The sequence below is a fragment of the Colius striatus genome, chromosome 11 (genome assembly GCF_028858725.1).
Source record: "Colius striatus isolate bColStr4 chromosome 11, bColStr4.1.hap1, whole genome shotgun sequence".
NCBI lineage: Eukaryota > Metazoa > Chordata > Aves > Coliiformes > Coliidae > Colius > Colius striatus.
In genome coordinates this window covers 6,081,385-6,098,570 of record NC_084769.1, presented here as the reverse complement: position 1 = coordinate 6,098,570, position 17,186 = coordinate 6,081,385, and the positions used below count along the sequence as shown (strand labels likewise).

The 17,186-nt window shown below is 36.4% G+C and overlaps 1 protein-coding gene across 1 annotated transcript in view; it reads right to left on the bottom strand.

The window, feature by feature from the left end:
- LRP1B (LDL receptor related protein 1B) overlaps positions 1–17,186 on the bottom strand; it is a 556,160-nt gene that overhangs the window by 67,065 nt on the left and 471,909 nt on the right. Inside the window, exons 67-71 of the mRNA XM_062005148.1 lie at positions 15,822–15,941; positions 10,161–10,277; positions 3,001–3,107; positions 2,253–2,382; positions 358–464 (exon numbers count right to left, since the gene is read on the bottom strand). Of these exons, the coding sequence (XP_061861132.1) occupies positions 358–464; positions 2,253–2,382; positions 3,001–3,107; positions 10,161–10,277; positions 15,822–15,941 (581 nt within the window). The remainder of the gene's footprint in view (positions 1–357; positions 465–2,252; positions 2,383–3,000; positions 3,108–10,160; positions 10,278–15,821; positions 15,942–17,186) is intronic.

Below are 17,186 nucleotides of genomic sequence, written 5' to 3'. Positions count from 1 at the left end.
GGAGGCAGCAGTGCCTGCTAGGATTGCATTAGATGAACCTAGAGGACAGTAGGAGCCAAAAGTGATACAAACTTGTTCACACTTGCCAGTACAGGGCAATCCCTGAAGTAAACCGCTCCAGAATCATGTTCAGGTTTTGAATTAGGGGAAATAAACTTGTCTACTCCAAAACGTGGTCATAGTGCAAACAATCGTAATACAGTGTAACTACCAAGAAACTAAAACCATGGGGCTAAGTTATTAGGCAAAAAAAATCCCCACATTTGCCCTTTTAATTCTTTTCACATCTAAAACTGTTAAAAAATTCCATGTCAGACACCAGGGGAAAAAAAAACTTTTAAGGGATTTGTCATCTACCTCATCAGATCCATCAGCACAGTCATACTCTCCATTACACTTCAGAGATGCCGAAATGCAGCCTCCACTTGCACACACGTACTCACTTGAAGAGCAGGTTGGAGATGCTGGTTGCAAACACAGATTTTAGCATTAAGAAAAAGACCATTTATAAATAAGTTGTTTTACAATTCAACGTTTTCTTCTGGTTAAAATAGGGAGCAAACACGTACTGGTAGCTGACCAGAGCTTTTCCAAATATTTGTGAACTACAACTAAAGGTTTAACAAAACTCAGTTGTTGTATCTGAAAGTTAATTGTATAGTGACAGTTAAAGGATATTTGTGTTGTATCACTGAGAAGTTTGTGTTTTCCCTATGCTTGGTAACAACGGTAACAAAACACATGCACATATTCATAGGACAAGTATATTAAAAAATGTATTCTTTAAATTGGGCTTAAGGTTTGGCTCAAGTTATGTAAATACTTAAATAAGGTAACATGATACAAAATATGGTTTTAGAAAGTACACATTATTAAAAATGAACCAAAACCACATGAATTGGTTTTGTTTAAAATACGGGTGGATAGTTTTGTCACAGGCTTCCATCAGTTGGACCCATCTGAATGAAGCTAATAAAAAAAATGAGGCAAATTCCTGCAAAAATAAACAACCACTTTTTCCAAGACAGTAAAAAGGAAATAAACAATAACAATGAAAGTAATAACTTTCTAGTGAAAACCATTGCATAAGGACTAGTAAACCTGGAAAGAATACCACAAAGCAACAAAACCCCAGAGACACTTCAGTACCATGCCAAGAATTACTGCTGCTTTCAAAGCAGAATACTATATGCTGAGTTTACATTATCAAATTGTATTTTAGTGTAATTACATTAAATATCATTCCTCACAAGCTTCATATTGCATAACCATACATAAGTGGGGTTATCAAAACATAAGCAGGAAGACACAATGGTACACATTCAAAAGATCAAGTATTTCAGATTTCTTTGCACTCTTTGCTACTTCTTGTGCCCAAGGAATCTTGATTTGTTATTTTATCCTTGTTTCATTCTGATTCATTCCTGCTTATTTCCCAGCATTACAGGCTGGAGCGATGGGCCAATTGCCTGAGGTCCAACAAGGCCAATTGCCTGAGGTCCTGCATCTGGGTCACCACAACCCCATGCAAAGCTACAGACTTGGAGATGTGTGGCTGGAAAGCTGTCTCAAGGAAAACGAGCTGGAGGTGTTAATTGACAGCCATCTAAACATGAGCCAGCAGTGTGCCCAGGTGGCCAAGTAGGCCAACGGCATCCTGGCTTGTATGAGAAATAGTGTGGCCAACAGAACCAAGGAGGTGATTGTCCCCTTGTACTCAGTGCTGTTGAGGCCACACCTCGAAAACTGTGTCCAGTTCTGGGTCCCTCACTGCAAGGACACTGAGGGGCTGGAGTATGTCCAGAAATGGACAAAAAAGCTGGAGAAGGGTCTAGAGAATGGGTCTGACGAGGAATAGCTGAGGCAGCTGGGGATTGTTTAGCCTGGAGTATAGGAGGCTAACAGGAGACATGATCACTCTCTAGAGCTACCTGAAGAGGAGTTGTAGTGAGGGAGGGGTCAATCTCTCCAGTAACAAATGATAGAACATGAAGAAATGGATTTAAGTTTTGCCAGCAGAGGTTTAGACTAGACAAGAGGAAGAACTTTTTCACTGAGAGGAATCTTAGGAACAGGCTTCCTAGGGAGGGGGTGAAGTCACCATCCCTAGAGATATTCAAAAGATGCGTAGATGAAGCACTGAGGGATATGGTCTGGCAGATGGTTCTGGCAGTGTGAAGTGAGTGATTGGACTCTATCATGTTAAATGTCTTTTTCAACCGTAACAATTCTATGATTATTTGAAGAAATACCTGGTTCACAGTTCTTCTCGTCATCCCCAAGTTTGCAGTCTTCATGGCCATCACATTTCCATTTTGCTGATATGCACTGACCATTTGAACACTGGAACTGATCTCTTGAACAGCCTGTTTCACAATACCTCTGGTACAATAGAAACAATTTTTATACAGGATCAAGAGTTCAATATAAACATTGACAAATACACAGTTGATCACAGAAGTTACAGCCTACACTTCTCCACAATATGAAGTACAGTAATGACTTGTGAAATACATTCTATTTGGAGATATGATTCATGAAGGGCCGGTTTGCACCCCTGAAGTGAATGTGAAGCACCTCTGGTCCAACACTGGCAGGAAAGGTGGAGGGATAAAGGGAAAGAACAGAAAAACAAGAAAGCATCATCCAGTGAGCTGCTCCTACAGTCTACATTGTTTCCCCAGGAAAAAACAAACCAAACCACTGCTGTGTATAAAAGGAGGCGTTCCCCAACCATGATGTGAAATATTTCCAGGATGGGAAGAGTTCCAGATAATTTCTGGGACAAAAAGTTGTAGACAATTTTTAAACACTACTTTGTTTCATTTGCATGCACTCTTTTTAGTTTAACTATTTCTATAGTGAAGATATTTTCCTGTATCTATTCATGTGCAGATTTTTCATTGCTGCTTTAAAAAAAATATTCATGTGTGGGACTGTTCTCCGTAAATAGAAACTCACAAATTTTCTCAACAAGTATTTTTCCTGGAAGAAGCCTACCTCATCTGAGCCATCTGCACAGTCATAGTCTCCATCACACCAGAATCTTGCTGAAACACAGTCTCCATTTGCGCAAGGAAGGTCTTTCAAAGTGCATGTTTGAGGCTCTGAATAAAGAAAAGGAACAATTCTAGCTTTATTAGCATTTCCATAAATATTTTATACACAAAAGTCCCCAATTAACTATAAGGATTTTAATAAATAAATTTAATTTACATATAGTAAGATACTAATGAAAATACCTTCATTTCTGTTCTAATTTATTTGGGAAACTATGTGATGATGACTGTATAAATATTGTTTTAAGATACAATAAAATAAGATAAACATTATTAATGTCAATCCATGTATGCTATTACAGGTTTTGTGAGCTACATACCACGGGCTAGAAATGAATTTGGCTTGTGTTAATAGCCAACATAATTACAACTAACCATATCTTTGACCTTCCATCATGCAACAGCATACCATTTATCACACACCTTTTAACACACATGTGCGTGTCAAGAGTCAGCTTCCACTGTGCTGTGTGCTCAGGGGAACAGTATTGAGATGGTATTGAATGCCTAAGATGTAAGGTTTGGAGTTTCAAGTAAAATATGTTTTCCAGGAATTAAGGGAGGAAGCATGACAAAAATGTAACTGAATTTAACAGAATGAGAACACAGTGAGTCACAAAGGTCAATGGGCAGTATACTGTCATCAAAAACCACTACTGCCAATTTGTTAGAAAAGGGGAAAAAACCTCTTGTAAGCACAAGAATGGAATTTTCTATAATTTCAGGGAAGCAGATGAGACATGTTAGATAAAAAGTATCTAAGGAGCTTACAGATGGGTAAGAAACAGTTAAGATTAGAAAGTAATTGGGATATTTTGTGACAAATGGATATGTGGTTCTACTCCCTGGCAAGAAACAAAACACAGGGAAGCCTGAAGTCATTATAACACACAATAAAGGGGAAGAGTAGATATAAAATTAATTCCAGGTACAGGCAAAGCAAACAGGAGAAGAGGGCTGCATGGAGTGATGGAGTAATCCTCAGAATGTGAGATTGCCTGTTTCAGCCTATTTACTTCACTGTCTGCACAGCTCTGTGCTTCTGCCTCTGCTGCCACAAAACCACTGGCAAGGGGTCCAGTATGGAAAACTCTCCCAGCAGAATACTGTGTGATACCTTCCTTAAAATGAGGACCATTACCAAAGACAGGGGAAAAAAATTAGTTAATGTCTGGACTTTGGAAGAGAAGATTGAACAAAAGTAGAGAAGTAGTAGTGACTGAGGAGAATTTAAGTCTCTACCTGCAATTTAGACTTAGCCAGTCAGAGAGTTTTGAGAAAGCAGAACTGGAAAAGCAAACAAGGATTGCTTGTGGGTTTATTTCTATCACAGTAAACATTGCATTATGTAAATGTAAAAACAAGAATAAGGAGGAATTTGTGAGACCTTTTCAACAGAGAGATAGAAAAAAAGAGTTCAGGTAAATGGTAAATGACAATAACTAAGTCAATGGAGGAAGGGCAAAAAAGAAGAGACTGAGAGCAGACAGTAGTGATGGACAGTAATAGATTGGATAATGCTAAAGTGCCCTTTAGCTAGTTTGAAAGGTGGAAGCATGAATGCTTTTGAAAAACATACCATAGCGATCAAGGAACACAAACACAAAATTAGAGGCTTCCAATTGAGAAATATCATCAGGAGAATTTACTACACATGAGTTTTGCAGATCTAAGGTAAAGCTGAACTTCTTTTTCCTAGTTTATAAAAATCAGAAAGTGTTTCAATAAAGAAACAGTTTTAATGAACCTTTCAGCTACTGGTTTCTTTTTCTTCACTTCATAAAAAAAAGTCAAAACGACTCTGTTTGAAAGTTTTGATTTAGGAGAAATTTCATTTTTCAGGTTGGCATAACTTTTTATTTTGAAGTTGTAGGAATGTCATAATAAAAGCTGGTCTACATCAATTCCATCAGTTCCACAATGCTGTTATGCTTAAGCAAACCAAGGGTTCACATTGATAGATTATACACACACTGCTTCATGTTTTTTTCCCCAGTGCAAAGGTTCATTGTATACATGTTAGCAAATCACTGACATTTGATTCCTTTTTGTTGTGAACAGGCCAGGAAAAGGAAGTTCACAATACGATAAATTATTTAAAAGAAACACTTGGTGGAAAAAGTAATTCACATGCAAATAAACATTTGTCATGTTTCTATACTGATTTGCCAAACATAAGCAAATACATTTTCTATAGTACTGGTGAATTATAAATGGAGGTTTGATTCTGGAAAAATGTACACAATGAGTTAACTTCTCAATTCTCTGCTTGCAAGAAACAATTCTGCTACTGGAATACATCTCTGTGATTTACCTGTGAACACAGAAGAGTACTTTCCCATCAGTGCTCAGACTTTTAGTGAAAGCAGTAAGTATTAATAGCCTTCTGTACAAACAATGAAGGACAACACCTTTCAGCTTCAGCTTAACAAAAACACTGAAACTCTTTTAAATTATTAGAAAGAATTTTAGTTGATAAGATGATCTACTTCTCAACATTGTAAAGTCTGAAAAACAATCTGCAGAGTGAAATATTTGTCATCAACTTAAATGGTAGCAAGAAAAGGATCTCATGAGACACATTTAACATTATTTCATATTTGGAGTTCGACTTCGCAACTATTAGGCATAGATATTGGGAGTTGGACTCTCTAAAGGTCCCTTCCAACCCTATCATTCTACAATTCTATGATATTGCACTAAGTCATGAATTGAAAGGATTTTTTAGGAGACTGATGTACTGATACACAAGTCTTAAGGAAAAAAAATATCACTTTCTTTACTCTTAAAATGGGATATGAAGTTAAAACTTACAGTGTACTTTTAACCTGCATTTGTACAGGACACGTATGTTTGCTTCTTGTGTTTTTTAAGACACACAAAAGTTACAAAGCAAACTTTGAGAAACTAATTTGTATGACAGGAAAGGTGGAATTTGTACATAGAAGTAGTAACAACAGTGCAAACATGGGAAAGGAGCACCTCAACCTGAATGAGTTAGAAGTATACATTAACCTCTTGACTTATCCTTGTGTGTGGCAGTAAATTAAAAAGGAATTAGGGGACATACATAGGCCACACTTTCTTGTGATGAATGAGTAGGTATCAGATCTACTACTATATGGTTGTGCTGGAGTTGAAATCTTTAAGACAAGCCAGAATATCCAGTATGATGCATCCCTGTAACATCAGTGAGACAATATTATCATGATGTGAGTTAACCTCAGAGGGAGCTTAGCCACACAGAGCCACCCAGAAGGGTAAAAGTTCAAAAACTTATGGGTTGAGATAAAGAATATTTCATAAGTAAAACAGAAGTTAGGTGCATAAGCAAAATATTAAGTCATTCACTACCTCCCATCTGGTTTTTAGCTGCCTCCAGGAAAGCAGGGCTCCATCATCTGCAACTGTCTTGGGATGACAAATGTTTTAACTCTGAACGTCCCTCCTTCCTTCTTATTTTCCCTAGCTTTCATTGCTATTCATGATGCCATATGGTATGGGATATCCCTTGGTCAGTTGGGGTCCTCTCTCAACTTCTTGCACACCTGTAGCCAGCTCACTGATGAGGCAGCAGAAAAAGCCCCTGACACTGTGCAAGCAGTGCTCAACAGCAACTAAAACATCAGTGTGTCACTGATGCTGCTTTGGTCACTAAGCCAAAACACTGCACCGTAGGAGCTACTATGAAGAAAATTAAGTCTATCTAAATGATATGATAAATTGAAGGGAAGGAAAAAAAACCCACTCTTACTTACTATGTTTTTTTTCCCCTTGACTATGGTATTAAATATTTTGTTTACTTATTTATTTCCAATAACTTTACTCATCATTCTATTTCACCAAAACAAATCCAATACTCCTTTATTAACCTAGGCATAAATCTGGTAGGTATATATAAAAGAAGAAACCTTTAGTACACATGATTTTATTGTACTGAAGTAGCATATTTGCCTTTGGCTAACATTGTCACATAATTGCTCTTAGAAAATTGACACTGGCCTTTGTCTGACTTGCACTAAGTCAGCTGAGTCTTAAGCAACATAAAGAATGTGAATTTACAGCACTTCTCCTCAAAATGACATTATGAGACATTCCAGCTTAGTTCAACATACTACTTTAAAATGTTTTCAATTAAACATTCATTAATTGCTAGTTTTCATTGCATTTGGGATAAAAACTTATCCCAGGACAAAATTAAATCATTTGTTTTCTTGACAACTTGTAGGAGAAACAAAATAACACTGAGAAAATTCTCTGGCAACAGTAATATTTTTATACTGATTGAATTCATGCCTTTCTACAGCATTATTACATTTTCTTTGCTTCAGTGTTTACAGTGTATTATATTTTCTTTAATTACATTCAGTAAAACATTACTGGTGCCTTCTTTTCAACAAGAATTAGATAGTCATTACTATGGAATTTTCCTTCTATAAAGTTCCCTGAAATGCTGTTTTAGCTCTGTTTTAATACAAATAATCTCTGAAAGCAAATTCCTCCTTCAAAAAGATATTGACTCAGAAGAGTTAAAAACACCTTCCACTTTGCTTAGTGCTTACTCAGGAGTGCTTACTTTGGAGTGTCCAAATATAGTTAACAAACAATAGACTGTTAAGATAAATACAGTGAAATAACAAAGCCATACCAGGCCTGACTATTTGCAGTGTCTCACTGATAATTTTTCACATCTATCTGTGATATTTTTATTAAAATGCATTGTTTCACTGCTGATAACTTCACCAGGATGCTGTGTGTGCAAATAAAGAAACTGTAGAGAGAAATGTAAATACTGGAGCTGCATTTCTATAATTCAATGAATTAATTCTGCCTTCCTGAGAAACACCCCATTTTCTGATATAGTTGCTTGACAAGCACTTTGTATATTCCTATATCCTACGAACAACTTATCATAATGTGCAATGTAATACATTTTGTCAAATTCTTTTGAAGTTCTAATTTCCTATATATTTGTTTCATTACACTTTGTTCAAGAGGTGGCTTGACAGCCTAGAAATAATTTCATACGTCTATTTCAAACAACTGAACAGCGTATTTTCCAACGCTTCCAGGATTTTGAGTTTTACAACTATGTCAGATGGCTGTACTTAATTTAAACAGCTTGTGGGATTCAACAGCTAGGAGTAAGCATTTGACAAGCAAAATACAAACTAGATCTCATCGCTCTGGCCTTTACTTTGAGTCACTGTCTCTGCCTGGGTACTCTCAACGCACTCATTCCATCCATTCCAATTAACTACAGACTTCTATATGTGCAATGCTAGAGAACAGCCAAGAACTGAATTATTAATTATTGATATGAACACAAAGATGACAAACATAATGCATATTAAAAACCCCCAACCAGATAGATGTTTGCTGCATTATTATTTGAACTTTGTTTTTAGTTTTATCACTTTGTACTATGGAAATCTAAACTTTAAGGGAAGAAAATTATTAATACTGGGAGATAAAGAAATCCAACTTCACATGAGGCAAATTTCAAATAAGATGCTCGACACTTATTTTGCAAACAGCAATGTTTTGTGGAAGCTGGGTAAATGGAAATTCTCCATTTTCTGAAGATGATCGAGTCACACAGATTAACACCACTCTAGCAAAGCTATGTCTCCTTACTTGGTTTTTACATAAGAATAAAAGAACATAAATTCATTTCATTTATAACATACGAAAATGGAAAGATCCCACTGGAACTAATAATCAACTCCTATGTAAAATCTCCCATAAAGTTAAGAAAGCTTTTACGTGTCAAAGCTCTCTCTGGGGTATAATGATAACTGGCTCTGAGTGATTACTGAGCCACATGACATTTTCCCGTTTAGATGAAACACTTGCATATGAAAACCACAGCACTATTGCTTCTAGTAACTCACACTATTTTCAAATGTAGGCAGTAATTAAAAGGCAGACAAATTCACTGTAACCCTTGAAGCAGAGTGAGCTAGTCTTCAGATACCTTCTACCTATGGACACCACGTCTTCAATTGTATAAACAGGCAGAGAGCACATACTTAGTATTATAATGTCTAATTTATTGAGCTAAGTCATACCTTTAAGATACTAAATATATTAATGATACACAATCAGGAATATACATTCAAGATTATCTGCACAAGAAGGTACTAATCTCACAGAATCACAAGACCATCTGGTCCAAGCCACCTGCCAGAGCAGGGCCACCTAGAATAGGTCACACAGGAACTCGTCCAGGTGAGTTTTGAATGTCCCCAGAGAAGGAGATTGCACAACCCATCTGAGGCAGCCCCTACCCCCACCTCACAGGGAAGAAATTCTTCCTTGTATTTCTTTGGAACCTCTTATGTTCCAGCTTATACCCATTGCTTCTATTTTAAATACAAAAGAAACAAAGAAGAGAAACTTCCAGCTGAAGATAAGCACTTCACACCTATTTGTGGAACTTACCTCTTATAAGACAATGATTAGGAGATAAAATCATCAACAATTTTACATTTTTCCTGAGAAATAGATCTTTATTAAGTAATTGTAGGTGATATTAGAGACTTCTTAGGCATTCATGTTTGTCATAAGTAGGAGACAACTCGGCTAACTGAGCTTTTTTGAATAGCAACATCTACTTCTTAATGTGATCAAGTATTGTAGAAATGGACTCTTCATGATACAAAACAAGCCAAATCATCTCAGGAATATAATGAATGTAGTGAGTAGGCAGTGTTTGATCAAACTGTTAGCAAAGGTTTATCACTTTGTCCCTGAGCAGTTTTTATGATTTTTCTCTAGAGATATGAAATGTCATATGCAACTTATTGGCAAAGGGAAAAGAACTGTAATGTTTATTTTGCATTTAACAGATAATAGAGAAGTCATAAGTCAGGTATTTTTGCATAGTTGGTACAGAATTACAGTTCTTCATAAGAATGAATAAAGTTAGAAATGTCCTTCAAGGGAACTTCTCAGTTCTGGTCAACTGAGTTTCAAAGTATCAGATGGTGTTGTATAAATTCATACACAAGCAGCTTATCAAAATTGAAAAGGTTCCTCTCACATCTTGCTATACAGATCCCACTCTTTGTAACAGGTACTTGGGTAAAAGGTACTTACTACAGTTCTCTTCATCAGAATTATCACCACAATCATTTTGGCTGTCACATCTCCAATGATCTGGAATACAGTTGTTGTTTTTGCACTGGAATTCATGAGGCCCACAAGTTTTTTTATCTGTAAGAAATATGACTATCATTTACCTCATTGCAAACAAAGTGTTCAAATGGGAAAGGCTGCTACTAAACAGTGACAAGACAATATTGCTAAACACATGTAAGGGGCAAATATAATCACAGAATCATAGAATCATTTGAAATGTTACTTTCACAAATAATTTATTACTCACACTCCATTCTTTCAGGTTCTAGTTATCCATTCATACTAAAAGATTTAGTATGATAAGATTTATGATGATAAAATTAAAATGTAAAATGTATACACTGGTATTTACAGTAAAAAATAAGAAATTCAGAAGTAATCAGTTTCAAGAGAGGTTATTGTTGCACTGAATCTCAAAAACTGCCTCGACTTTTCCTATAACTTATCTGTAAGATTGCTTTACAAACCATCAGATCACAAGAATGTTTATTTGAAAATGTAAAAAAGATATCTGTTTCTCAACAGTTACTTATTGTATATAATATCTTAAGACAAAACCTGACATATTTTGATCTACGTTTTCACCTTATGTCTTGGCTTGGAAGTCTAATCTTATACCAATCAAAATGTCATAAAACATATAATGTTAAACTGAGATTAACTTCCTCCATGCAGTAAATTTTCAAAGAGCTTTCCAATTTACAGACCAGCATTGTAAGTAAAGCCTTAACTATTTTACTCTGAGGGTGAAGGAGCCCTGGCACAGGCTGCCCAGGGAGGGTGTTGAGTCTCCTTCCTTGAAGGTCTTCCAGACCCACCTGTACACGTTCCTATGCGATCTGATCTAGGCGACCTTGCTTCTGCAGGGGGGTTGGACTAGATGATCTCTAAAGGTCCTTTCCAATCCCTACCATGATTCTATGATCCTGAACTCCTCCAGTAGGAAGCAGCTGTTTTATATATATATATTTTCTTCCCCTTTCTGGAGTAATTCTTTCAGATTCTAAGGACTGAGATGAAATGAAGTAAATGAAAAAGTTACCAGCAACATTTTGTTTGGGAAAAAGTTTGCTTTGTAAAAGCCTCAATGACATATTTAAAGTAACATGTCACTGTGATGATATTTCAAGAGACATTTTTCAATTTTCCATCAGGCTATCTCATAGCATGTCAGTTCAGACTTCACACTGCTATCATGGCAACTCGAGGAGTTCTAATAACTGACACATCGAAGGAGGATTGAAACACTACCTTAAATCAACCTGCTTTCTCTGCCTACGATATGGAAAGGATCGTATCACAGGTATTAGATTTGATGCTACGGCCCAGACTGCTGCTTTTTGTGTGATATGTCAAAACTACATTTGAAAATCAAGCTAGTGGATGTTAATAGTGTTGCAGCTCAGTGGTTTACACTCAAAAATTCGGCAATTACAATAGTGTCTTTTGCATTTGTTCCTTATTCTCCACCAACACCGTGACTGTAAGCAGCTTTCTCCCCACACATTTTTTTTCCTACAATGTTCCTCAAGAGAACAGTACATGACATTTCAATCATGACACTTCAAATTCTTACATTGGCAAGCACTAAAAACATACTTAACATTACAGAAAATATAATATTGGCCCCTCTCAAAAATCAGACAACCTTCTGTTTCTGTAGCTTTGCAAAAGTTAGTTTCAAACCAGAAATCCATTCTGTATTTATTAAAGTGCTTCCAGTAAAGTCTGCAATCTCCCATTAACATATTTGCACACAAAATGAGTCCCAAAAACAAATGACATCCTTCCACATTCAATAGAAATACCATGATCTAATCAGTACTACACAGAAGCCAGAGGTGTCATCCCTTCATTGTGGCTACCTGCTAGGTGAAGAGAATACGCAATCTCTCTTCTCTTATTCTTCATAAAAACCTATCTAGCTCTCAAGGGTGCTAAATCCATTTCCTAGCATTGCCTCCTTACACTTGTGAAGAAATGCTGGATTATTGTTTCTTTTAAATTTACCTGAGTGTAGTCTAACCTCATGGCTGCCACTTGAATATTAATCTGTCTCTTATTACTCTTTTACCGAACACAAAGAAATGTGTAATCATTTTTATTTATACAGAATATTTTGCATGTTTTTAAGGCTCTCTTCTTCAATTCACAGATCTGAAAGCTTTATTCTTCCTTCACTCTTCCTAGCAGCTTAGCCTTGACAATGCCTGACAAAACAGATTTGCCCATCCTGTCGTTTCCTCCTTCGTGTTGATGTGAACCAAGGAAAACACTAGGATAGTAGAACTAAGACACAACAAAGAGGAAGATTTGGTAAAGCTGTGTAACAAATATCTGATATTTGAGAATGAATGATTTGCTCAGCTCAAAGGAAATGGTGCAAGACCTTATTTTTTTTGAAGTTTGGAACCCTGAACAAGTACACGTGGGGCCACAGGCCACAGCATTTTGTCATTGCTGTCTTCAACACTAAATTGCTTTCTATTTTTCTTAAAATGATACCACCTTGAAGTGTGAAAGTTCAGATAGGAATGGCACAAAGGCAAAAAAGTACTGATAACTCTTCCTTCATATGTCTCTCTTTGAATTATTAAGAGATCCATTGATCTACCGTAACAGACAAAGGTCCCTTCTCAGAAATTTGTGTGACTGCATGAGGTAGCTGCTGGTTGGTTGGAGTTTGCCTTCTGTACATTCCAAACTAGGGGGTTATTTTAGAAATCATTCTAAATGAGCATGAGGAAAATAGGATGAAAGCCTACAAAAAGGAAAACAAAACAGACACCAAAATACTACACATACATCTTTAAAGCATTTTGATTCAAATATTAAACCCTATGAATTAAAACCAGTATTTTGTCACTAATTGCACTTCGTGGTATTTTAGAGGCTTTAACTCTATGCATGTGCCCAGCTGTACATCTGTATCTGTGTGTCTGAGAGGGACAGAAGCTGAAATTAAAAGAATCTTTCTTTTGACTGAAGATCAGCTAGCTGTTCTAGAGCTTAGCAGGCTGTCACTGATGCTGGATACAGAAAATTAGGAGCCCACTGAAGGAAGCTGAAGTTTATATAATGCATCCTTCAAATATCTCAAAGAACATAGTCTTGATCACCATAAAAAAGTCCCCTACTTGGACTCTTTAGGCTAAAAGAGAAATAGATATTCAAGTAGTAAGGAAGCAGCAAGCACTCATACTAATATTGACACATTATACTAATAAAGACTTGAAACATATAACCTTTAAAGCAGATTATCATCACTTTCCAAGACCATACACAGCTTTCTTTGGACTCTTTACATCAAAAAAAGGCTCTGTTTAAGTTAAGTATTAAAGCTGTGAGCAAGCATTACAATAATTCTAATGGCTTCTTTTAATTGCCTGGAGAGAAAGTATGAATTAAGGCCACTTACTGTTCATTGAGAAACATCATAAACTCATTAATAAGCATATATTTCCTAATTCTACTTCAATTGTCTGAGTCAGAAAGTAACCACAGAAGGCTGAACACATTGACTACTTCTAACAAATTTACTCAATATAACATCTCCAGTAAAACACAGTAGTAGGTGTTGACTAAGCAAAATATTTATGACTGTGCAGCACTTACGCAAAAAACAGATTACCCTCTACACAACTTTTGTATTGTAAGCATTTTAGGAATGAACTATGAGTGATAAGAAGTTACATTAGCACCAATATATACAGCTCTTTATTATACTCAGCTTGCAGCTTTGGAATGTAATTCTATCAAACTTAGTTTAAAAAAATAACCATCTCTAAATTGAACAAAATCAAAACAACACAACAAAAAACAAAACAGAAGACCAAGCCATATTAAAACCACTGTTCCAATAAGGTCATTTAACATATTTCAATTGCTAAAATTATGGATAACTTTAAAATGTGATGAAAGCCACCCTGTTCTCATCAAGTCTTAGTTCATTATTTCACTGTTGAGGTGAGGGAGCCCTAGCACAGGCTGCCCAGAGGGGTTGTGAAGGCTCCTTCCTTGGAGGTCTTCTGAACACCTTCCTATGCGACCTGATCTAGGTGAACCTGCTTCTGCAGAGGGGTTGGACTAGGGGATCTCTAAAGGTCCCTTCCAACCCCTACCATTCTATGATCTATGTGTACATAACTGTGTGGGGCATACGAATATACATGTGATTATGGATATATTGCTTTGTCTCCTCCAACACAAAAGCCAAGAGAATCATCTGCAGGTAGCAGATTTACAATAAAAACATAGGTGGTTTTCCAGGGAGGCATGTAATTAAGCTGTGAAACTCCTTGTTGCAGCATGTTGTGAAAACTGCACAAAGGTTAAACGACAGTGAAATCCATTGAGGGTTATTGCATACAGAGACATATTTAACTCACAGTATCTCTGATTCTCAAATTGCTAGAGGCTGGCAGAGTGTCCCAGGGAATTTCATTACAGGCCTGCTTTGCTTGCATATTGTTCCCTAGATACTAGCTTTCAGTCACTGCCAGAGACAGAATAAAAGGCAAGGTGAGTCTTAGATAGGAAGCAGCATAACCAGTTGTCTACATTTTGACTGAAAAAAAGCTATTTAACTGGGATTCTACACCTTGCAAGTTTATACTATTTAACTGTTGGCTAAAATGATGAATCACAGTGAAATATATATTATAAATGCAATTTTTCCTATTCAGAGTTACTTTTGGGTTTTTTTTCCCCCTTTGCTTTTAAACTTTGTGTTTTGAGGATACTATTAGAGGAATTATTTTTAAGATCCTTTTGTGCCATGTGTTGGGCTTGGAAGCTTAGAAAGCTGTTTGAATTAGAAAGAAAAGGCATGTTGTCAATCAAGAGAAAGTACCTATGAAATAGACCAGAAGTTAGGGCTTGGTTTGATAATCACATGAAATCACAGAATCTTAAGAGTTGGAAGGGACCTTGAAAGATCATCCACAGTCCAACCCCCCTGCCAGAGCAGGACCACCTAGAGTAGGGCACATAGGAACTCATCCAGGTGGGTTTTGAATGTCCCTAGAGAAGGAAACTCAACAACCCATCTGGGCAACCTGTTCCATTGCTCTGCAGAGGATCTAACTCCTCAAACTATGGAATTAAAACCTAAGAATTTTGCTAAGTATCAGGTATTCTTGGAGAAATCCTGTGGGGATGCAAAGTTTGTGGAGTGTCAGAGCACATAATTCCCTGGACCTTACAGAGAGAAACAAACACCAGTTGTATCAATTGGAATCTGCTCTGGACCCTTCCACACAGCCAGTCTTAATTACAGTGATTTCAAATCACTAATTTTCACTCTTTGTAGAGCCCAGCAGCAAAAAAGTATGCAAAATAAATTGTCAAAAACTGGATAATACCGTGATAAACGTCTAGAATGTCACTATATTCCAAATAAGATGCAAGTTTAAGTACAAAATGAAGTTTCTAGACTACTCATATAAAGATGACTATTCAACAAGAACTGCATAAGCCAGATACATCTACCATTACCATATAGGTATTATCATATATTGAAAAAACACATTTTAACCGGGATGATTACTTCCTTTTGCTTCTTTTTTTTCCAAAAATGTCAAGCTCCAGCAATATATTCCAAACCACTGGCATACTCACCACAGTTAGCTTCATCTGATCCATCTGCACAATCTGGGTCTTCGTCACACACCCACAGTTTAGAGATGCAGTGCTTTGTTGTTTTACACTGGAAATGATCTGGAGAACAACTGTTTTCAGCTTTAAAGAAAAGGATTCCAAATTAAAACATTAAAAAAGCTGGTTATCAAAAAAAGTGATATTAAGAACTCAAAATTCAGAAATTGGACACCTAGCATCACTTAAACAGTCATAATAAAAGAGTTTTCAGGTTTACAGTAATTATAACTCTGTCTTGTTTAATACATTATTTTATATGTAAGGTCAAACAAATCTAATAAACCAAGTGCTACTTTGATATTATTTTAACAGCAAACATTTAACATTGATACAACCAAACCACTTTAGTAAAAAGCAGCCAGATTATTATTATTTTTTTCCTAGCTTCCTAAAAAACATTTATAAACTCTGAAAGCCAGTTCAAAGGACTGAGGCAGCTCTCAATGCTTTGATCAAAAAGGTGATCAAAATCATGTATAATTTTGATTAAATTCTGGGCTCTCTGTTAAAAGAGGCCACAGGTAAATGCTGAGAAATGTTCAACTATTTAACATTATCAGTTAATTGTTGAATGAATTCTACAGTAAGATAAAGATGCAAAGATGCAGCTAACCTTGAACCTATTCTTACAGGTTGATTTCAATTAAAGCTTCACTGGTGAGTCTTTAGAACAGCCACTTGAGAGCACAAAAAGGATCATGAATACAATCATGTGATTCTTGATCGACTCCCTAACGAGCAGGTATGCCACATCTCAGTATTCCTTAAACTCTTATAACTGAGGGGCTTAACCTCTTTTAACTAATGGTGAAGTCCCCACTCCTAGAGATATTGCAAAGCTGTGGAGCTGAAGTGCTGAGGGACATGGTTTAGTGCTAGGCTTGGCAGTTTGAGGTGAAGGGTTGGACTCCATGATCTTAAAGGTCTTTTCTAACCAAAATGGTTCTGTGATTCTATGAAGGTATACAGGAAAGATGAATAAAGGACATATAGCTGGACTGGACTGTGAGCGAGGTATTTGTTATCACATGTAGAAGGGTTTCTTCAACAGATAAGCATATGTACCAGAACCTCCAAATTGTTCTAAACTGGATGCATCACAGGTAGAAAATACTATGATCTATTCTCTGATGTCTTCCCCACATGAATGTTTATCCCACTTTTATCTAGGAAACTCCATCAGGTTTTTTTAACAAGCTTTCTGATCCACTAAAAAGCAATTCTCTCCTCGATACTATCACCCTTTTTGCTTGGGTTTGGCAAAATGAAAAATCTTAGGTTGGGTAAAAGTTGGCATATTATTTCTTTCAGTGTCATGTCGCCATA